The sequence below is a fragment of the Podarcis raffonei genome, chromosome 9, assembly GCF_027172205.1.
Source record: "Podarcis raffonei isolate rPodRaf1 chromosome 9, rPodRaf1.pri, whole genome shotgun sequence".
Lineage (NCBI taxonomy): Eukaryota > Metazoa > Chordata > Lepidosauria > Squamata > Lacertidae > Podarcis > Podarcis raffonei.
In genome coordinates this window covers 69,863,624-69,886,172 of record NC_070610.1, presented here as the reverse complement: position 1 = coordinate 69,886,172, position 22,549 = coordinate 69,863,624, and the positions used below count along the sequence as shown (strand labels likewise).

At 47.2% G+C, this 22,549-nt stretch overlaps 1 protein-coding gene across 1 annotated transcript in view; it reads left to right on the top strand.

Moving 5' to 3' along the window:
- Window positions 1-22,549, top strand: part of FRAS1 (Fraser extracellular matrix complex subunit 1) — a 354,385-nt gene that overhangs the window by 7,438 nt on the left and 324,398 nt on the right. Inside the window, exon 2 of the mRNA XM_053404373.1 lies at window positions 9,123-9,154. Coding sequence (XP_053260348.1) covers window positions 9,123-9,154 — 32 coding nt within the window. The remainder of the gene's footprint in view (window positions 1-9,122; window positions 9,155-22,549) is intronic.

Here is a 22,549-nt window from a genome sequence, read left to right as displayed (position 1 = left end):
CTGGTTGGGTTTCCCCAGCCACTCTGGGCGTCTCCCAACAGAATATTAAAAACACAATAAAACATCAAACACTAAAAACTTCCCTAAACAGAGCTGCCTTCAGATGTCTTCTAAAAGTCAGATAGTGGTTTATTTCCTTGACATCTGATGGGAGGGCGTTCCACAGGGAGGGTGCCACTACCAAGAAGGCCCTCTTCCTGGTTCCCAGGTTCAGTCCCTGGAATCTGGGAGAGTCCCAGAATACTTGAAATGCCCTCTATAAATGTTACGCCATAAATATCTCTCGCCGGTGAAAATAGGCAATGTGGCAGAGGTGGTTTGAACACACATCGGATGCCCTGAAAACAAATGTTTGTGCAGACAAATGACTTCCACCCCACTTAATTGCAATCTGAGTTGACTGTTTTTGCTTTCCTACTTAAGAGGGGTCCTTTTTAACTCTCTATATGCTGCCCTTCAAATTAGCAAAATCTCAGGGTAATTCCAGGTGATGTTCTGAAGGCAGAGGAGCATATGCGACTACACATTTTGCTGAAGCTAAGCAGGTCTGGGTCTGGATGGGAGACCGCCTGCATGATGGAGGAAAAGTGGGATATAAATGTAAAGGGGCAGGAATCAAATCAAGATAAAACAAGTGGGAGGGGAGGGGGAAGCAAGCAGAAGTAAAATAATAAAAGTTGATGCAGCAGGATCTGACACAAGGGACCCTTCATCCACCAGTGGCACTGATCCTGGCTAGACTGTACTCGCTGCCAATTAGTTTCTGGGCCCACTTCAAAGTGCTGATTTAACCTATGTGGCCTTAAATGGCTCAGGATTGCAATGCAAGGATCGCCTCTCCCTGTTTGAGCTGACCTAGACCCTAGATCCTCTGACGCCCCTCCTTGTGTGCCTTCTCCACAAGAGGTCTGGAGGGTGGCAACATGAGAATTGGCCTTCTTTGTGGTGGCTCCCCATTTGTGGAACGCTCTCCCCAGGGAGGCTTGCCTGGCTCCTTCATTACATATCTTTAGGTGCCAGGTGAAAACATTCCTCTTCAACTAGGCCTTTGATTGATTAATATCCGATGCCCTTTTAAATGTGTTGGGGGAGGGTTTGTTCGTTCTTTATTTTTGTTCTGTGCTTTGTGTTTTTATGCTGCCCAGAGGATGCAGATTTAACAAATAAAATAAAATAATACCTGGAGCTGGCCCTGGAGGCAGGGTGCATGCAGGATGGGGGATAGCTCAGTCTATAGAACAGCAGACTCTCAATCCCAGAGTTGTGGGTTCCAGCCCTAAATTGGGCAAATGATTCCTGCATTGCAGGGGGTTGGACTAGATGACCCCTGTGGTCCCTTCCAGCTCTAGGATTCTGTGACATAGCTCAGGGATTGGGCACATGCTTTGCACACAGAAAGCCCCAGGCTCTATCCTTCGCACTTCTAAATCCTTGACAGATAGACTGGTGACTGAGAGTGGCTGCCGAGACCATATAACACTGGTCCTGAAAGACCTACATTGGCTCCCAGTACGTTTCCGAGCACAATTCAGAGTGTTGGTGCTGACCTTTAAAGCCCTAAATGGCCTCGGTCCAGTATACCTGAAGGAGCGTCTCCACCCCCATCATTCTGCCCGGACGCTGAGGTCCAGCTCCGAGGGCCTTCTGGTGGTTCCCTCCCTGCGAGAAGCGAGATTATAGGGAACCAGGCAGAGGGCCTTCTCAGTGGTGGCACCCACCCTGTGGAACGCCCTCCCACCAGATGTCAAGGAAATAAACAACTACCTGACTTTTAGAAGACATCTGAAGCCAGCCCTGTCTAGGGAAGTTTTTAATGTTTGATGTTGTTATTATTATTAATAATTTGTTGGAAGCTGCCCAGAGTTGCTGGGGAAACCCAGCCAGATGGGTGGGGTGGTATGATGATGAGGAGGATGTTGGGAATGTCTCCTGTCTAAAACCGTAGAGTGCTGGTGCCAGCCAGTGTGGACAGAATGGAGCTAGGTGGACCAGTGACCTGACTGTGTGAGCGGACCTCTTTAGGGAGGTGCTGTATTCCAGGGGCAGAGTGTGTGTTTATGTTTTGTATGCAGAAGATCCATGGGGCAGAGAAGGCCAGGAAGAGCCTCTGGACTGAAACCTTGCAGACTGAGGCCCTGCCCACCAGTGTAGACAACACTGAACTCAACTGGAGCCACGATCCGACTCAGGATAAGGCAGTTTCCTACGTTCCTATTAGTTACCCTTCAACAAACGGCAACTATTTCCTCCTGCAATAAGGGTGATTAAAGATTGTCCACAGGGCAGTTTTCCTCGGTCCTTCTGGTATCCGAAGTGGGCATTTGCCGTGATGGATTAGTTTGGAATAATGAACTCCTGGCTCTCTGCTCACAATCCCCGGCAAAAGAGTAGGCAGCTTTCCAAATTAAATTTTCTCTTCCGCTCTATCCACATGCTCTTTGCGTCTGGCTGGCTGTACCAGTTACTTTTGGGGGGTGGGTGGGGGCTGCCAACAGTTGAAGTCCCACAGCATGAATCTGAAGTGTTGTGATGCTGCTTTAAGCAGCCCTTGTTGTTGTTGTTCTTTAGTCATTTAGTCATGTCCGACTCTTTGTGACCCCATGGACCAGAGCACGCCAGGCACTCCTGTCTTCCACTGCCTCCCGCAGTTTGGTCAAACTCATGCTGGTAGCTTCGAGAACACTGTCCAACCATCTCGTCTTCTGTCGTCCCCTTCTCCTTGTGCCCTCCATCTTTCCCAACATCAGGGTCTTTTCCAGGGAGTCTTCTCTTCTCATGAGGTGGCCAAAGTCTTGGAGCCTCAGCTTCAGCATCTGTCCTTCCAGTGAGCACTCAGGGCTGATTTCCTCAAGAATGGAGAGGTTTGATCTTCTTGCAGTCCATGGGACTCTCAAGAGTCTCCTCCAGCACCAGAATTCAAAAGCATCCATTCTTCGGCGATCAGCCTTCTTTATGGTCCAGCTCTCACTTCCATACATTACTACTGGGAAAACCATAGCTTTTACTATACAGACCTTTGTTGGCAAGGTGATGTCTCTACTTTAAGCAGCCCTGGCTTCCCCCAAATATTTCTGGGAGAGCATGTTCTCCTTCATGGAGAGCACGTGTTGCTGTGGGGTCTAACAGGACACCCCCTCTTGGTTACTGGGCGGGACCGTTTGGATGGCCATGACTGTGATTGGGCCAGTTTGGGTTGTTGGTGAGATTTTGATGTTACCATTTAGAGGGTTGGCCCAAAGGTAATATATTCTTGGCACGCAGCTTTTTTCAGTCTCTTTTGCTGCGTGCATCAGATCACCCGCCCACCCTCCCTAATTTAGGGCTGTTGCGTTTGACCTTGCTATGCCTGTCATGGGGTCGTATGCTTTTGGGGCAGGGGCCTGGTAGGAATTTTGTCCATTTGGCAGATTGGCTGGCACCATTTGGTTTTTGCCTACTGCGTAGCAAATCGTCACAACTTGTAAGGTTGCGGTTAGGTCCTGGTTAATTTTGGTTGGTGGAGGGGGTATGGTTGGCTGGGCCTGCCCCTCCAATGCTGCCGCAGCAAGGAAATTCCGATAAAGGAATCCAGGGCTTTGCCATGCTTTTGTCTGTATCCCCGGCAAGGGGCTAGGGCCGTGCAAGCCCCTGGGAGCATGCAGGGAGGGGTGACAGTATGGTGCCCAGTCCCATTCTCTCCCCAATATTGTTTTCCCTTACTGGCTTTCGGAAGTCAGTTCTGTCCCTGGGCAGGGACAGATAGTCGTAACCAATGCCTAAGCAACCACTCACGTTATCTATTTTAATAAAGTTGTGGCCAAAATTGTGACAAAAACCTTAAACAAAAATTCTGTGTGAATTGTAATTTATTTAGGGGGTGGCTTGGGGACCTCAACATGCAACTGTAGTTTGTTAAGATCGCTAAAAGTTGCTAGCAGGCTCCAGATTCTTTGCCCAAAGCTACAGTTCTCCTCCAGGTGTTCCCGCGAAGAGGAGTTGATTCTTCCAGGTTAAACCACTCTGGGACTTTCTTGTTCCAGCCTACCTTGTCAGATGGTTGTGAAGATAAAACGAGAGAGCAGCTATGTGTCTTGAACTCCATGGAGGAAGGATGAGTTATGGGTGCTGTTGACAACAGCAACTACGACTTATTTTGCAATTAGGGCAGCAGAGTTAACATAACGTGGGTGGCTTCTTAGCAGAAAATAAAACACAAACCTGCCCAGGATTGTATGGCCATCCGTCATGGATGCTTTCGTTTAGATTCCTGCATTGCAGTGGGTTGGACTAGATGATCATTGGGGGTCCCCTGTGATTCTATGGATGGGCCATTTTGGCAGGAATAAACTGTGGGAAACTTTGTTGTGATAATCAGAGGCCCCTGGTGATCTTTGGTTCTGTGGGCGTTGAATGCCTTGTTCCCTGCTGCATTCCAGACTTTGCTTTCTTATAGCATGTTCTCGTGGGGCCATCTCCTGCTTTTCAAAACTGCCCTCTCACTTTGGATTTCATAGCATTGGAAGCAGGCAATCAGCTTCCTGCGAAGGCCCTGGCCTTGACACTTTTATTAACGGTCTGGCAGGTGCGGTGCAGAAGTGGCTGTTGCTGCCTCTTTGGGGAGACCAACTGCAGCGCCGGCCATAAACCCTTCCTTTGTCTCCGCGTCCCCAGGCGGCATTGAACCAAATCCTCGTGTCCTTCAGAACCCCCAGCGATTGCATCCTGCAGCAGAGCCACTTGCGCCTCAAAGACGAGAGAGAGGCGTCACTTTTCACCAAACGTTTTTGCAATTCCCTTTAGGCGCTTTCGGAGGCACTTCTCTTTTTCTTAAGAAAGAAAGAAAGAAAGAAAGAAAGAAAGAAAGAAAGAAAGAAAGAAAGAAAAGCTTTGAGAATAAAAGCGTGTGTGGTGCATCGTGATTTCCATAAAAGCATTGCTTTACTCTCTTTCTCAGCCTGGTGCACTGGACTACAACTCCCATCAGTCCCAACTAGCAGCTGGGGCTCATGGAAGTTGTAGTCCAAAACATCTGGAAGGTGACAGGGTGGCAAAGACTGTCCTCCCTGTAAGTCAGTCAGTCTCTCTCTCTCTCTCTCTCTCTCTCTCTCTCAATTTTTATTGGTGTTTGCACATGTTTTCCAAACATAATATCCTATCTTATACAATATAACATACCTTTGGCTATCACAGCCTAGGACTTCCGTCAACTTCGACTAATGGTTTTCTAACCTTCTTTCTGATTTTGCATTTTATTTTAATAGTTATTGCTATAAAAGCCAAATCCTAAATAAACTCCTTCTTAGTCCTTTTTCTCTAAAATTCATAGTCCTCCCTATGTCTCATTAGTAGAAGGTGTATTTTAAAAAAAAAATTGTAGCAGATGAAAAAGCAACAGCAGCAACCCCTGTGATTTTTGCATGAGTGTCAGCTGTGACTTATTCTAAGCAAGAGCTTGCCAGCTCAGGAGTGTGTGATTTAATCCTTGCTACATTTTACTTTAAGATACAGTGAAATGCTTGCCCCCAGTTTCAAGCGGGGAAATGTTTTTCAGGTTGCAGCACTTCCATGCTGTGCTGGGCTCTCTTTGTCAGAGGAGTTTAAGCAGGGACTCAGCTGCCATCTGCTAAGGATGCTGTAGTCACAACCTGAGTTGCAGATCCTATGTTGAGCAGGAGGTTAGACCAGAGGGGCTCCAGTGCCCCTTTTAGCCCTCTGTGGATAGTGTGCCAGGGCTGTGCACTGGCTTATGGGGATGTGGGTGGCGCTGTGGTCTAAACCACTGTGCCTCTTGGGCTTGCCAATCAGAAGGTTGGCGGTTCGAATCCTCGCAACAGGGTGAGCTCATGTTGTTCTGTCCCAGCTCCTGCCAACCTCATAACAACAACAACAACAACAACAACAACAACAACAACAACAACAACAACAACAATATATCTTTATTTATACTCCGTCCTCCCCGGCCAGAGCCAGACTCAGGGCGGCTAACACCAGTGAAATTACAATTAAAAACATAATAGGGGAGGAAAAAACCCCACAATTTAGAATACAGGTTAAAATACAATTTAAAATGCAGCCTCATTTTAATAATAGCCCATAGATCAATACCATAAGGGGAGGGAAACGTAAGGGTCAGACTGAGTCCAAACCAAAGGCCAGGCGGAACAGCTCGGTCTTGCAGGCCCTGCGGAAAGATGTCAAATCCTGCAGGGCTCTAGTCTCTTGTGACAGAGTGTTCCACCAAGTTGGGGCCAGTACTGAAAAGGCCCTAGCTGAGACCAGTCTAACCACTTTGTGACCTGTGACCTCCAAAATGTTGTCATTTGTGGACCTTAAGGTCCTCCGCGGGGCATACCAGGAGAGGCGATCCCATAGGTACGTGGGTCCTAGCAGTTCGAAAGCATGCCAGTGCAAGTAGATAAATAGGTAGCGCTGCGGCGGGAAGGTAAACGGTGTTTCCGTGCGCTCTGGTTTCTGTCACGGTGTTCTGTTGAGCAGGAATCAGTTTAGTCCTGCTGGCCACATGACCTGGAAAGCTGTCTGTGGACAAACACCGGCTCCCTCAGCCTGAAAGCAAGATGAGCGCCGCAACCCCATAGTCGCCTTTGACTGGACTTAACCGTCCAGGGGTCCATTACCTTTATTTTTTACCTTACTGGCTCATGCCAAATCCTGGACCCCAAACCCAATTGGTTTGACCCAGAATTTGACCAAACAGGTTGAGACAGTGCTGAATTGGGTCCACCCAGAGCAATATGGGGCTGTCAAATGGGGTCACGTGGCTTCACCCGAAGCGTCTTTGTTCCCATTGACAGAACTCGGCTCATGCTTTGGCACGGCCATTTATAGCCCCACCTCCTTCTCTGGCTCCCTCCCACTCCCTCCCTTCAGAATTTCAGTGGATGATGGGAAGTGTAGTCTTTTGCACACGAAACCGTACCTGTCTCCCAGGAGACCTCTGCCAAAACAAAAGATGCCCTTTGCATAAAAATGGGGACGAGTTATCTAGTTTGCTCTCGTGGGCCAAGGCAGAATTCCAATACTTGTGCAACCTCTGTGATTAGTTAGGGGTTCAACCCTAATCAAAGACTGCTAGGACTCTCAATCGATCAGGAGCAATTGGTCCCTATTTGTCCCAGCTTGGATGGGGCACTCCAGAGCACTGGATTGTGCCCTGAATCGGATTGAGAGGGATGTGCTGAGACCTCATATTGCATATGCTCCAACTGTCCTATTTACCAAGTCAGCGTCTATTTTCTGGTCCCTCCTAAATCAGGGTCAAACTAGATGCGATGTTAATAGCAGAAATACTGTACTTATTTTAATCCTCTGCCTCTATTTTGGCCGGCACAATCTGTCACTGGCTCTGCTTTGCCCCTATGATATCCTGTTAACTTTTTTCTGCGTGAATTTCTAAAATTCTTGTGATGTCTTCCCTTGGATCTGAGTTCAGGTTCTGCCCCAAACCCCTAATATCTGCAGAAGCTAAAATTCTAGCGTTTGGGTCAAAGGCATCCTTTCTAGCATGTTCTGTGTATTCATACCAATGTGCTGTGCATAGTTCGTTGCAGTGTTCCATTTCATGCCCTGCAGCTGCTGAGATACATTTTGGAACGGATGATAACTTATTTTAGGAACATCTGTGGTTTCCTAGGCTCCTTTCAACAGAAACAAGCACTCTTCCAGGCTTGAAGTTGGCGTAAGACAAGCTGTTAAAGGGTAAACTCATTTCTGCTGTGCTTCTTTCTCACTTACAAAGCACCCAACTTTTTCAAAGGGCTAGGAAGCTATTAAAAGTTCAGACTTTGCATGGACAAGTGTAATGAATTCTGGAGCTCATTTATACAAAATACAGTAGGTTGAAACAATTTTAATGGTAACTGTTAACAACTGTTATAGTGATATACTATATATATTTGTGTATTTTCTTTTCCTCACTTTTATCTTCCTCATTTAAAAATAGTACCTTATATGTAAAGAAAAAAAAATACTGTATAAAACTGTCCCTGCTTGCAAGCTCAGAACCCAATTGAAACCACACAAAAGGAAAAAGGAATAGGGAGGGCAGAGGAAACAATAACATTATAGCGTATGTATCCATGTTTGTTAACTGATGTGGTTAAACGATTTTTTAAAAGAAACCTTAGACTGAGTTTTAGCACGCATGAAAAGCTTAAAACAGACCCTTATTTCCTGATGAATAACCTTTGGACTACAATGTGACTTAGATAGAAAACTATCTTTAGAAAGATTTTTCCTCCAAAAGCATTTTATTTTAAAAATCCAATTTAAATTTAAAAAATCCGATTTTTTAATTTTTATTTTTAAAAACCATTGATTTTTATCCACCCTGGTTTGGTGACCTGTGCAGGGGAACTGCCTGCAGCACCCTAAATCCGCCACTGGCCTGAGGTTGGACTTTTGCCTTGTATCCCGTTGGCTGAAGGTCCAGATGCTCCTGTTGTGAGTTTGCTCCCTCCCAGCCTTTCTCAACCTGTGGGTCCCCAGATGTTGTTGAACTACAACTCCCATCACCCCTAGCTAGCAAGGCCAGAGGTCGGGGATGATGGGAGTTGTAGCCCAACAACATCTGGGGACCCACAGGTTGAGAACCACTGCGAGTCCAGACACTAAGGATAGTTGGAGAAACTGTGCTGCTTTTGGAAAACAGTCTACTTTGTTGTAAAGGTAAAGGGACCCCGACCATTAGGTCCAGTCGTGGCCGACTCTGGGGTTGCGGCGCTCATCTCGCTTTATTGGCCGAGGGAGCCGACGTACAGCTTCCGGGTCATGTGGCCAGCATGACTAAGCCGCTTCTGGCGAACCAGAGCAACGGACGGAAACACCATTTACCTTCCCGCCGGAATGGTACCTATTTATCTACTTGCACTGGTATGCTTTTGAACTGCTAGGTTGGCAGGAGCAGGGACCGAGCAACGGGAGCTCACCCCATTGCGGGGATTCGAACCGCCAGCCTTTTGATTGGCAAGCCCTAGGCTCTGTGGTTTAGACCACAGCGCCACTGGTGTCCCTTTACTTTGTTGTAGGGACTGTTAAAAGTGCTCCCCCCCCTCTCTCCAGCACTTCCTAATTTAACAAGTTGGTTTTTATGTCTGCCTAACACAATTTTCTTTCTGGTCTTTCAGGTGTATGCGTCTACCGAGGCTCATCATTTCAGGTAGGTCAGATTTAATGTTATTTGTGACTAGCTGTGCTTGAATTAGATTTCATTTTATGGCAGGGAAGGGGCTTTGTCCTTGAAGCAAATTCTAGCCTGGAAGAATGACAGCACAGCTCTCAGACGATGGTGGGACTGGAGAGGTTCTAGCCCCCATACCTGTTGCGATGGCATCCTCTGCTACTGTTTTTGAGGTGGCTCCCATAGGGCACAAGTTGGCTAGAAGTGGCTGCAGGGGGAGAGGGCTTGGGGAGGGAGAATTTGCAGATTTTGCAAAAGGCCTGTCTGCTTCTTTCCCCAATGCTATCCCTTCATTGCAACAGTTACAGGTATTGCAATGTTACCTTTTTACGAAGTTGCATAATCATTTAAAAAAACACAAGGCATGGCTTTTGATTGCAACCCTCAACACACTTCTTCCCCAGGAAAACTTATGGATAAACATTCATAGAATTGCACTGTTTATTGATCTGAAAGGTAACTCTCTATTTGTTACACGGTCCTTTTATACTTTGGTTGTAAGTAAACCTTTAAAAAGAATGTTACAGAACTGCGTTTAACTGTTCTATGCATTTGTGTTTGTGTGTGACATAAAAAACCCCTGCAACTCTATATGCACATACCTGGGAGTAAGTCCCATTAAACTGAATGGGGCTTGATTTTGGGTAGACAGAATCATGCATAGGATTCCACTGTATATAGGGGAGTGTGATTTGTAAGCCCTGTGGTACATACAGAACATGTCTGAGATTTCTGAAACTTTATTAAATTTCCCTTTTTCAGCCAGTTATGTTTTTGTCCATGGCTGAAGGAGTGAGTACGGGAGACGATTTTCAGCTACTACTCTTAAAGCCTTGATTTTATGATATAAATGGTTGCTGAGTGGTTTTGCTTTTTTCAAGAGTAATGATCTTTGTCGGCTTAGCCATGCTGTAAGAGAAAATATTAGCTGTGTCAGGAAATGTGTATGTAAACTTTTCCCCTATGTAGAGTGTGGCATGTGGGATTAGGTTGCAAGTGCCTGAGAGATGGGTACGGTCTGATTTTTAATCTCTGCCTTAGAAGGGTGAACTGCCCTTAGTACTGCTGGACCAATTTTTGGCTCAACTGTGGGTCTTTTTTTACATTTCATTGCATTGTGTGCTTAACAAAAAATGCTCCCGTCAGTCTTCCATGGGAGGAAAGCAGTGAGAGATTCTAAGGTTGTTTCCAATTGACTTGTTTGAGGATTATTTATCCTGATTTGTTTGTGGAGAGGTTAGACAATGTTGCATCAACCCAAGTGTTTCCCAAAACTTTGCATTGTATTTTCCCGTTGCTTACCTCTTTGGCAGAACGCTGATCTATTTGGGAGGAAGTTTTGTTGTACGATAGCTCCGCACCTACTTTAACAACGCATTGTGAATTCCACCAGTATGTGATTTTGACCTGGCAATATATCGTGGGTGTTAAGGCTGGGCGATATATCATCCAAAACTGGTTTCCAGCCCATATCAAGATATCGGTTTCATAATTTTTGACCTGGCGTATATTGCGAATCATGATGTGTTTGTGTGCTATGCAAAAATCACAATGTGGGGAAAAACTGTGAAGCCAGGCAATGCCTCTGCATAAAGGTAAAGGGACCCTTGACCATTAGGTCCAGTCGTGGCCGACTCTGGGGTTGCGGCACTCATCTCGCTTTATTGGCCGAGAGAGCTGGCGTACAGTTTCTGGGTCATGTGGCCAGCAAGACTAAGCCGCTTCTGGCGAACCAGAGCAGCGCACAGAAACGCCGTTTACCTTCCTGCCAGAGTGATACCTATCTATCTACTTGCACTTTGATGTGCTTTCGAACTGCTAGGTTGGCAGGAGCAGGGACCGAGCAACAGGAGCTCACCCCGTCATGGGGATTTGAACTGCCAACCTTCCAGTCGGCAAGTCCTAGGCTCTGTGGTTTAACCCACAGTGCCACCTGCGTCCTGCCTCTACATAGTTCCAACCTTATTTCAGACATTGTGATACATCAGCATACCACAATGTTTAGCTGGTGGTTTATCATGAAGCTGAAAACCAGCTCCATCCTTACTTCAGACATTGTGATGTATCGGTATATCACAATGTTTAGCTGGTAATATATCAAGAAGTTGAAACCCATATATTGTCCTGTCCTCCTGGAGATGTAGTTCCAATTATTTCTGGCATGCATGGACTCCGTGGTTTCTATGCAACTCCTTCTTTTATCCCCTACCTTGTGAGGTGTGAAGTGGCCCCCATTGTTTCGGGTCTGACCTTGCTAACTGAGATTTAGCTCTCAATTTAGTGCCATGGTGCAAACGCAGTTTGCTTTCCTCCATCCGTATCCCACCAGTTGCTCCCTGCGTCTAACCCTCTTAGAGTTAAAATTCCTCTTCCCTCCCAACTTTGACATTGTCCCTTTAAAGCCGTCCTGTTGCAAAGCGAGAGAGAGAGAGGGGATGAGATGAAATTGATTTACGGCCCGTTGTCTTTGGCGGACGGCTCAGAGGAAAGCCGGAGCAGATTGCATGCATTTGTTTCCATTAAAAATATACTGTGGAGCATCACAATGTTTTAAAGGCTATTGAGAAATCTGCCTACACTCCATCAACTCTAATAAATTGTGCGGCAGATAATTCTCCCCTCCACATTTTGGCTCGATAAGTACTGTAATATACTGGTGCTCAGAACACGCGGAAATGAGACATCAGGATGTCACCCTGCCTGTTGACATGCGGCTGATATTTGCAGGACTTTTTTTCACCAGGCTTGTAGGTTTTCGTAGGTAGGAAAGACAGTGAGGATGCCAGACACGTACAGAGCTCCCCTTTCATCATGTGGCACAGCCTAAGTGACTGATTCTTAGCCCTCCACTTATGATAGACTGCTGGTTCCTCTCCATGTATCTCCGCAGATGTCGTGGGATGTACTGGGGAAGGAAAATTCTCATGGCTGTGGGTGAGGGGACTGAACATCTGCCTTACGCTGAACCAGATAACGGCAGGAAGAGCTGTAGCTTGGCTAGTTGCGTCTTAATCTGTGTTTTTAATCTGTGTTTTTAATTTTTCTTCCTTCCTTTTTGTTCCTTTTGTTTTGTTTTGTTAATTTTTGTTCCTTCCTTTCTCTCTCTCCAAATTACTACAAATCAAATCAAACCAAATTAATTTATTTTAATACAATTTCTAAAAGATCAGGTTTCGCTCCCCTGTTGCGTAATATGTTCACATCGCTGCATCAGTTCTTATTAGTCTCTAGTTGTCATCACTTCATTTGCCATTAACCATTTCTTACAGCTGCCCCCTTGTGTGTTTTAATTTTTGTGAGCCTCCTTGAGTCCCGGTTCTGGGGGAAAAGTGGAATAATAATAATAATAATAATAATAATAATAATAATAATAATAATTCTCACAACAACCCTGTGAGGTAGGTTAGGCTGAGAGGCAGTGAAGGGCCCAAGGTTACCCAGTGAGCTTCATGGCTGAGTGGGGATTTGAACCCTGGTCTCCAAGATCCTAGTCCATGGGTAGGCAAACTAAAGCCCAGGGGTTGTATCTGGCCCAATCACCTTCTAAATCCGGCCCGCAGACGGGAATCAGCGTGTTTTTACATGAGTAGAATGTGCACTTTTATTTAAAATGCATCTCTGGGTTATTTGTGGGGCCTGCCTGGTGTTTTTACATGAGTAGAACGTGTCCTTTTATTTAAAATGCATCTCTGGGTTATTTGTGGGGCATAGGAATTCGTTCATTTCCCCCCTCCAAAATATAGTCTGGCCCCCCACAAGGTCTGAGGGACAGTGGACCGGCCCCCTGCTGAAAAAGTTTGCTGACCCCTGTCCTAGTCCAATACTTCTAGTTTAGCAACTGCACCACTTCTCCAAGTCCAAATAATAAAAAAATGCCTTTACGATGGGAAGAACATCCACAATCAAGACCAAAAATAAAAAGAGATCACCGCTGCTGTTCTTGCATAGGTATTTCCTTGCATGTTGCTGCTTGCTGGCTGTAACCAGGTTAAAGTTTGTGTTGAAGAAGAAATGTTTTGCTTGGAAACAATCAGCTGAGTCTAAAAAGGGAGTGGGCAATGTGGGGTTGTTAACCCCAGTTGAGCAGTGTGATCTGGCCCCTCAAGTACTCACAAAGGTCTTGGTGGCAGTGGCAAAAGAAGTCTATGCAGTGCTGGAGTGAGAGAAGCTCAGTGCCTGACGGAGGTACACATCACCCCTGGGACCCACAGCAGTACAATTCCCATAGCAGCGGAAATGGCTGATGTTTGCTTATTTGTCCCAATCCAATCCAGCAAATGTGAACGCTATCAGTTGTTGTTGTTTTCAGTCCACAAATGGCACATAATTGATTTTGGGTTCCCCCGGGTTTGCACGGTTTCCCTCGTGTTGAAATAAATGGCGTGTCATAATGTAAGGACGACGTCATCAATTACACGGGTTGCGAAAAATGTTGCCATAGTGGACAGCGGCGAAAGAAGACGAATGACACAGTTTTGGGTGGAAGCTGAACCACAGCAGAATGGAAACAGTTCTGCGTGATGTGATGAATATGGGGCAAGAGAGAAATCGGTGCCTTCTCACATCCCTGCCCCCCAGATCAACTGAATAGAGAGGGGGCTCATCCGCCTTTGTGCAAGAGGGTGCGTGAGAGTGGAGGTGAGGGCCACACCCAGTATTCCTTCACCCCAGAGGGTTTGTCCTTTGACATCGGCGAGCTAACAGTAAATCACACTGTGCAAGTTGGAGTTAACTCTTTATTAGCAGAAAACACGATGGACACGAGTGTCTGGCCTATGAGCACAGCACTCGTCTCTGGTAGATCTTGTCCCCATGAAGTAGTTGTTGAAGACCTCCGCTTCCTCGCAGATGACTAAGCCCCCTCCTCTTCAGGGCTTTCCCCAAGCAATCGGAGACTGCGCCTGCGCATCGCAAATCTCTCCTCTGTTCTTTTCATGCCTCTTCTGGTTCTGGGAGACAAGAGGGGAGCTTATCGCAACAGGAGGGGGAGGCACCCATGACTCATCTCTGCCTCTTGACCTCCTTCCATCCACTCTCCTGCTTCAGCTTCTGCCTCTGATTCTGGACTTCTCTTCCACAGAGTCTCCCCACTCTTTAAGCCTTGTTACTTGTTCAGCTTCCAACAGCTCCTCCTCCCAGTTTTCTCCCTCTCACCGATCATGGTTGTCCAACCATTCCTCTGCATTCATGATATCTGTGGGTGAATGCATTCCTTAGGTCAAAAGCAGCATCTACCGTATTTTTCGCTCTATAATACAATTTTCCCCCTCCAAAAATTAAGGGGAAATGTGTGTGCATCTTATGGAGCGAATGCAGGCTCCATGGCTTTAGCGATAGCAACACGAAGCCTCTGAAGTGCAGTGGGAGCGCTCCCGCACTGATCCCTATTGCTCTCCTGGCTTCGCTTCGCTGGAGAGGCGCTGCGCAGCTTTCCCTCTCTGCACAGCACCCCTTCAGCGAAGCGGGAGGAGAAATGGAAATGGCTCCATTTCTCCTGCCGCTTCCCTGAAGGGGTGCTGCGCAGAGAGGGAGAGATATTTTTTTTCTTGTTCTCCCCCTCTAAAACTAGGTGCGTCCTATGGTTGGGCGCGTCCTATAGAGTGGAAAATATGGTAAGTGATCTCTTGAAGATTTCAGAATCTTGACAACTCTTCATGCTACCAGCAGCAAGTAACTGATAGAAATGAATTCCTTGCTGAATCTGCGTTTTCATTCAATAAAAGCAGCCGGAAAGGTGTGGGGGCAAGGGGTGAGCCGTGGAAGGGAAGCAATATTGGTGATCACTAATGCATGGGACGCGGGTGACGCTGTGGGTAAAACCTCAGCACCTAGGACTTGCTGATCGCATGGTTGGCGGTTCGAATCCCCGCGGCGGGGTGCGCTCCCGTCGTTTAGTCCCAGAGCCTGCCAACCTAGCAGTTTGAAAGCACCCCAGGGTGCAAGTAGATAAAGAGGGACCGCTTACTAGCGGGAAGGTAAACGGCGTTCTGTGTGCTGCGCTGGCTCGCCAGATGCAGCTTGTCACGCTGGCCACGTGACCCGGAAGTGTCTGCTGACAGCGCTGGCTCCCAGCCTATAGAGTGAGATGAGCGCACAACCCTAGAGTCTGGCAAGACTGGCCCGTACGGGCAGGGGTACCTTTACCTTTACCTAATGCATGGGCTGCTGTCAGATATTGTAAGGTTGGCAGTAACTGGGTCACTGGAGTGGATCTCGTCGGTTGCTTTTTCTATATGCTAAAGGGCATATTCATATATATTTTTAGTTGCCATATTTTTTAATAGGCTCTGTCGCGGTGCCCTTTACAGCAGCCTGACACAGATGAAACTAAGCAGAGGAAGGTATTCTTAGCATAGAGACAAGTGTGGAAAGCTTCACTTGAGACATCTGTGTCATGCAAAAGGCACAGGAGCAGAACATTTTTTTAAATTTAAAATGCTGGCAGCCTTTCCAGACAACCCTACTAGTTTCTTTTTTCTTGGGGTGGAACAGACTCCCCTGAGAGGTGGTGGACTGTCCTTCCTTGGATGGTTTTACACAGAGGTTGGATGGCCACCTGCCATGTATGATCTGTTAGAATTCCTGCTCCGTGGCTGCAGTCATAGGATTGTTGTCTATCACATGACGGTGTATGTTTTGACTCTACAGAGTGGTAAGTGACAGAACATCTCTTGCCTTTCCTGGAGATGCCAGGATTGAATCTGGGGTCTACCACTGAGCTAAAGCCATTTCCCTAAATGATGCTCTCCAGGGCTCTCCTTTTCTCTCTAACATCATCTGGAAATAGAATCCTAGAGTTGGAATAATATAATAATAATAATAATTTATTATTTATACCCCGCCCATCTGGCTGAGCTTCCCCAGCCACTCTGGGCGGCTCCCAATCAAGTGTTAAAAACAGTACAGCGTTACATATTAAAAACTTCCCTGAGGGTTGTTAGAATTCCTGCTCCATGATTGCAGTCATGGGATTGTTGTCTATCACATGACGGTATATGTTTTGACTCCACAGAGTGAGAAGTGACAGAGACAGGATGTTTGTGTTACTGTGTTCCGTGAAGTGGGACTATTGTCCTTTGTTCTTTTTCTCTTTGCTGTCTGATGCTAGAGAGAGAGGGAGCCATGTTGCAGTGCTCCGTGTGTGTTTATACGTAAATAAAGTAGATTAGCCAAAATGCTGAGTTGCTGAGGTCTGTCACGTGCATCATGCACAAACTCTGCGGATCCCTAAGTGTGCTAATGTCTGTTGGCATCGGTCGCTGTGATGTTCGGGCTGAAGAAAGCTTTTGAAGCTCCCGAACGAAAGACTAGGAGGGAGAGAACATGCCAGTTGGGCATGTGTCTCTACCAGGGTCCTACTCAAGTGTAGGCTGAACTCCTGACATGATCTAGTTGAGATTCCTGCATTGCAGAGGGTTGGACTAGATGACCCTCAGAGGTCCCTTCTGACTACAGTTCTGTGATTCTGTGTGATGCAGAAGTGCTCACCTTAATCATTGCTCCCTGAGCAAAGCAATTCTACCTTTTGGGTCCATGAGCTTCCCTTCGTCTTCCTCCTGCTCAGCGTCTCTTCCCTCCTGCACCTCCGAGGCGTTCAGCTCATTTTATTTTTATAAAAAATAAAAAAATAAAATAGATAAATAGGTGTCTAAGTCAGCTACTTTCCTTTTCAGTCAGCGACATTCCTCTTTGTCTTCACCAGGCTTTGAAGGAAGCGCATTACAGAAAGGATTGATTATGTGCTATTGTATCCTGCTTCCTAAGCACTTAACGGCTGTGTACAATGGTAAATGCTGAAAAACAATATTTTATGCAAAAGCGTTCCCTTCCCCCACCCCAGTGAACTTCATGGGGGTGGGTGGGGAGAAGGAACTCTTCTTAAGATATGTGCAAAAAAGAAGGGGGGAAAAAGAGGCACTCTGAATCCTGAAAATCCCATAGGGGATGATGCATTTGCCCGTTTTTGCACTACATAAGAAGAGACCTGCAGGATCAGGCCAGCGGCCAATCTTGTCCAGCATCCTGTTACTCACAGATGCTTATGGGAAGCTTACAAGCAGGACCTAGTGGCAGATTTGGGCTCTCAAATTTCAGTGGCACCCTGTGTGATGCTAAAATTCGTCATCTTGTCCCACCTCTACTCCATTATTGTAGCGCCGCCTGCAGCGCAGCACCTAGCGCGGCCAAGCTGGTCACACTACCTTAAAACCACCTTTGCAGGACCCGAGTGCAAGAGTGATCTCCCCTCCTGCAGTCTCCCTGCTGCACTGAGGAGGAATGGTGGAAGCCTCCCCCTCCCCTGGATCCTGAATCTTCCCAGGAGCAGGAGGACAGTATAGATTTGGAACAGCGGTTTGCAGAGGGGCATAGTTCAGAAGGCAGAAGCTGGGAAATGCTGGATGGGGAACAGCTAGGAGAAGAAACACGGGAAGAGAGAGGGTTAACAGATTCACAGTCTCTGGACAGCATTCACACACACCCCATCTCCAAAGTCACGGAGAGCTCAGAAAGTGGCAGAACAGAAAGCACAGAGGGTACAAGCTCAGATTACAAGACGTAGGAGTGGCGTAGATTAATAGGGATGGAAGAGGGTGGAGTCCTTAATTGGGAGCACCGCCATTCTGGGAGATGCTCTGTCCCATGAGACTAGGGCCCTACAGGATTTAACCTCCTTCCATTGTGCCTGTAAGACAGAGCAATTCCGCCTGGCCTTTAATTTGAATTCAGCCTGATCTTTTATTTCCCTTTTCTTCCCTCCCTCTCCCCTTTTATGAAGATTACCCACTCTGAGACCCCACAGCTAATTCTCCCCTGGCCTCCTCGCTGGCCCAAGTAGGACCAATTCAGCCAGCTAGCCCTGGGGACTATCTAATGCTTATTAGATGGATTTCCCCTAAATTTAGTTCTGAACTTTGAATTTTATTGTTATTCATGTTTTTATACTGTATTTTATGCTGCTTTTACAATTAAGTGTTTTAAATTTGTTGTTAGCTCCCCTGAGCCCAGTTTTCTGAACTGGGAAGGATGGGGTATAAATAAAAAATTATTATTATTAATTATTATTTGTTCTCTTGCTGTGATTATTAAAGTTTCTAACTGGTAAGAAGGTTCATTTTCCTTTGTTCTGCTTATTTACTGCCACAAGGGAGGAAGCCAATTCCCTGAAGCCTGACACTCCCTTGGCTGGTATTCAGCAGCGTTACTGCTTCTGACCGTGAAAGCAGAGCAGAGCCATCATGGCTGCTAACCATGGATAGCTTTGTCCCCCACAAATTTGTCCGATCCTCTTTTAAAGCCACCAAGGATGGTGACCGTCTCTGCCTCCTGTTGTGATGGCCTGGGAATCTGATTCAGAGGCTGAACCTGAGGAGTCCCAGCCTGTACAGGAGTCCCCGCCTCCAGGGCTGGCTGAGCCGGGGCAGGGGCTTGAATCTGAAGGGCCTGCACCTGTGCCAGATCCTCAGGAGCAGACACCAGATCAAACCACTCTGGCTCCAGAGGTGATTGGGACCCATTGCCTGCAGGTGCTCCTCTCCCAGCCCTGTCAGGTGAAGGTGAGGTTGCCTCTGGGTCCGGTAACCCTCCAGCCTCTCCTGACCTGCAGAGACTCAGGGCAGAGAGGCGGAGGGAACTAAGTTCTCTCAGGAGGAGTGCTTGCCTTAAGGCCAGGAGGGGCGAGTCACTTGTGGACCAGGGCCACCCTAGGCCTCAGAGGAGATAAAGGCCAGTCAGCCCAGTCCCAGGTTGCGGGAGCAACATTGCTGGTAACCTGTTCCTGCCGGCACCCTGACCTGCTCTCCTGAGTTCCTGACCACGCCTGACTCCTCGCTTTGGACCTTGGTTCACCCCTGACGGACAGCCTCCTTACCCTCGACCCAGGACCGGACTCTGACCACGCCGCACGGTAACACCCCCCCCGGACCAGCACACCTGTGGATGTGTTGGATGTTGTTGGGGCCACCACCTTCTTGGTTCAAACTCATCCCCAATGCCCCTTATAGGGAGTGATAGAAATTAGCCAGGCGCCAGGCGCGTTTTGCTACCGGCACAGGGAAAATGGCGACCACGTGGACATCTCTGGATGCCAAGTTGGCAACTGGACTCTCCACCTGGCTGACTCCATCTTTCTTAAGCAGGTAAGCTTGAAGAGCTTATTTATTTCATTTAATTCTCCAATGAGTACACGTTTCACCCCTTCTTCAGTTAATCCTTACGACGACCCTGTGACGTAGGTAAAGAGGCGTCACGACTGGGTGGGGATTTGAACTCTGATCTCTCAGGTCCTAGTCTGACACACTCACCACTTTACCCCACTGGCTTCCTAGCGTCCTTCTGCTATGGGGCAGCTCTATAAATTAAGTAGGTAAAAATATATATATGGGGAAAACAAAATGTCACTTAGAGAAGGGTCTGAAATATTTTCCTTGAAGCTTGCATTTGTTCTTTTCTGGGTTGTTTTATTTGATGTTATAACGTGTTCTAAACCGCCTTGAGATCCCCCCCCCCTTTAAAATATAAATTGGTATAGAAATGGAATGAAAAATAATAATAGTAATAAATTTTGCTGCAGGGAAGAAAGAAAAAAAAGGCGCCTAGATATTCAGTGGTGGCGACCGTAACCCTGGTTTAAGGTTCCATTTGGTGATGGAGCTCATATATCTGAGTTTCTAACACTGCCTGAAGTGTTGTTCAAAGTAGCCAGTTGCATTGCTCACTACGGAAGATAACAGCACAATAAAATTCGATTAATTGGGCATTTATTCAAAATCCAGTTGAAACGACTTGGTTTAATTGATTCAACAAAACAATCCAGCGATACCAGCTTTTCAAAGTCGGGATAGGTCATTTTCACACCTCCCTCCCCTTGGCCTCTCAGTGCCCCATACGGAGCCCACCCAGTTTGGGTACCGGTGCTCTGTAGCTTCTTAGCCACCGCTGTTTGATTTTCAAATGATTCCGTCTCTTCTTTGAACGATGGCGCCCAGGGAGATGTTGCTGGCGACTCATCGACCGGACACGCATGGGGCTCCCTGCCTGCCTGCGAAAACCTCTCCCTCCGGAGGCTTTGAAGCCTGGCGATGGCTGCGTTTGTGCAGAGGGATGGCCGCATGTCGCATGGATTAATCAAACTTGTCCCTCGCCGCGTTCTCAAAGCTGCATGGCCCTTCTTGAGACTTCTAAAGGCGGCCTGCGTTTCCCTCGAAGATTCACCGCTTTATAGTTGAAGGAAGACAAAAGGCAGGAAGGTCAAACGCCTGGTCGCAATAGTGATGGTGGATTGTGTGAGGATATGGTAGAATTCAGCTGCATGGGCCTAATTTTTGCTGAGGTTAAGCTCCAGAATCTTTGACTCCAGTTCATCCCTGGAGTGCAGGCTACTCTCAACGTCCTCAGGGCTTGCGTTCCAGGGGCCAAAATCATTTACAGTGAAAACACTGGGAAGGATTGCCAAAGGTTCCCCCCCCCCCCCCATGATTCTCTGCCCTCTTTCCAATTTTTATTTTATTTTGCCAAGTCAAATTCATGCAAGTTGCGAGTTACCTGCATGTGATCTCATAAAGAAGGCACCTCTGTGAAAGCATAACATGCATTATAATTTCCGCATGTCAGGAGTGTGTGCAGGAGCCAGGCTCTGTGACCAGTAGGGCTTTGCAGGACTGGGGCCTTCCTAAGTTTGTTCTGGAGAGGCAAGGCGCGGCCACACAGGTGAGGCTGATTGGTAACTCACCGCACCTGGTGGCAAGAGCCGGGAAGGGATATAAGGTCAGCATTTCCCTTCGGCTCTTTGCCACAGGAACACGTTCCCTGCCTTGCTGCGTTTGGCTCCTTGCTTCCTGAATCTTGGACCCTTGACTTCATGACTCCTTGCTTCCTAACCCTGGGAGCCCTGTCTTCTGGACTCTCATTCCTGCTCCCACCCTGCCATCTTGCCCCCGGTCCCAACGTCCTCAGCCGCAACTTCGACCGCCCGTAGACTGGATCATGACACCGCAGTCCTACAACCTGATCACCTGGAAGTAAAAGGACAGGACCTGGGAGACCAGGGTGATCCACAGGATTCAAATCCCCACCAGGCCACGAAGCTGACTGGGCCAGTCACTCATTCTCGTGCCTAGCCTACTATGCAGGGTTGCTGTGCAGATAAAACGGGGAGAAGGAACACGCTTGTTTTCTTTTGCTCTGGAGGTCAGGATTCGAACCCGTGGCTTCAAGTTACAAAAAAGGAGATTGCGACTAAACATTGGGAAGAACTTTGTGGCAGTAAGAGCTGTTTGACAGTGGAATAGACTCCTATGGGGGAGTTGTGGACTCTCCTTCCTTGGAGGCCTTTAAAAAGGGGTTGGATGGCCATCTGTCATGGGTGCTTTAGCTGAGATTTTTGAATTGCAGGGGGTTGGACTAGATGACCCCTAGGGGTACAACTCTACAATTCTCTCTAGTTGGAAAATTCTGCAAGTGAGAGGGAGGCATTGTTGAAAAGACCCCTTCATGGTTGCCACGTTCAGAATTTCTGGTTGAGGGGACACTCAGAAGAAGTCCTTTGTTGATGATTTCATGGTTCAGATAGGTGAAGGAAAGGCTCTCTGGCTGCTACTCCTAGCAGGCGGGCCAAACCTTGTGGCTAAGGGCCACATTCCCTTACAGTGAACCTCCTAGAGGCCACATGCCAATGGACAGCAGGATCAGAGACAGGTGTGTACAGAGCGATGGAGGTGATTTCTTCTTTTGCATATGATTCTATGGTTTACCTGGTTATTACCTACACTGGCTTCCAGTACGTTTCCGAGCACAATTCAAAGTGTTGGTGCTGACCTTTAAAGCCCTAAATGGCCTCGGTCCAGTATACCTGAAGGAGCGTCTCCACCTCCATTGTTCTGCCCAGACAATGAGGTCCAGTTCCAAGGGCCTTCTGGCGGTTCCCCCGCTGCGAGAAGCCAAGTTACAGGGAACCAGGCAGAGGGCCTTCTTGGTAGTGGCACCTGCCCTGTGGAACGCCCTCCCACTAGATGTCAAAGAGACCAACAACTACCAGACTTTTAGAAGACATCTGAAGGCAGCCCTGTTTAGGGAAGCTTTTAATGTTGAATAGGTTATTGTATTTTAATATTCAGTTGGAAGCCGCCCAGAGTGGCTGGAGAAACCCAGCCAGATGGGCGGGGTATAAATAATAAATTATTATTATTATTTGAGGACATGGTTTTAATTCTGATAATCCCAGTTTTCACACATGCACCAAGTTTCTAGGCCTTAAATGTGGCTCTAAACAGGACTTCCTGTGGCCAATGGTAGAGAGTCCTGGTCCTGCATAGCTTTTGGTCCAAGATAAACCATAGGAAAGAAGCAAATATATGCTAGTGCATTTTAGCATAATTA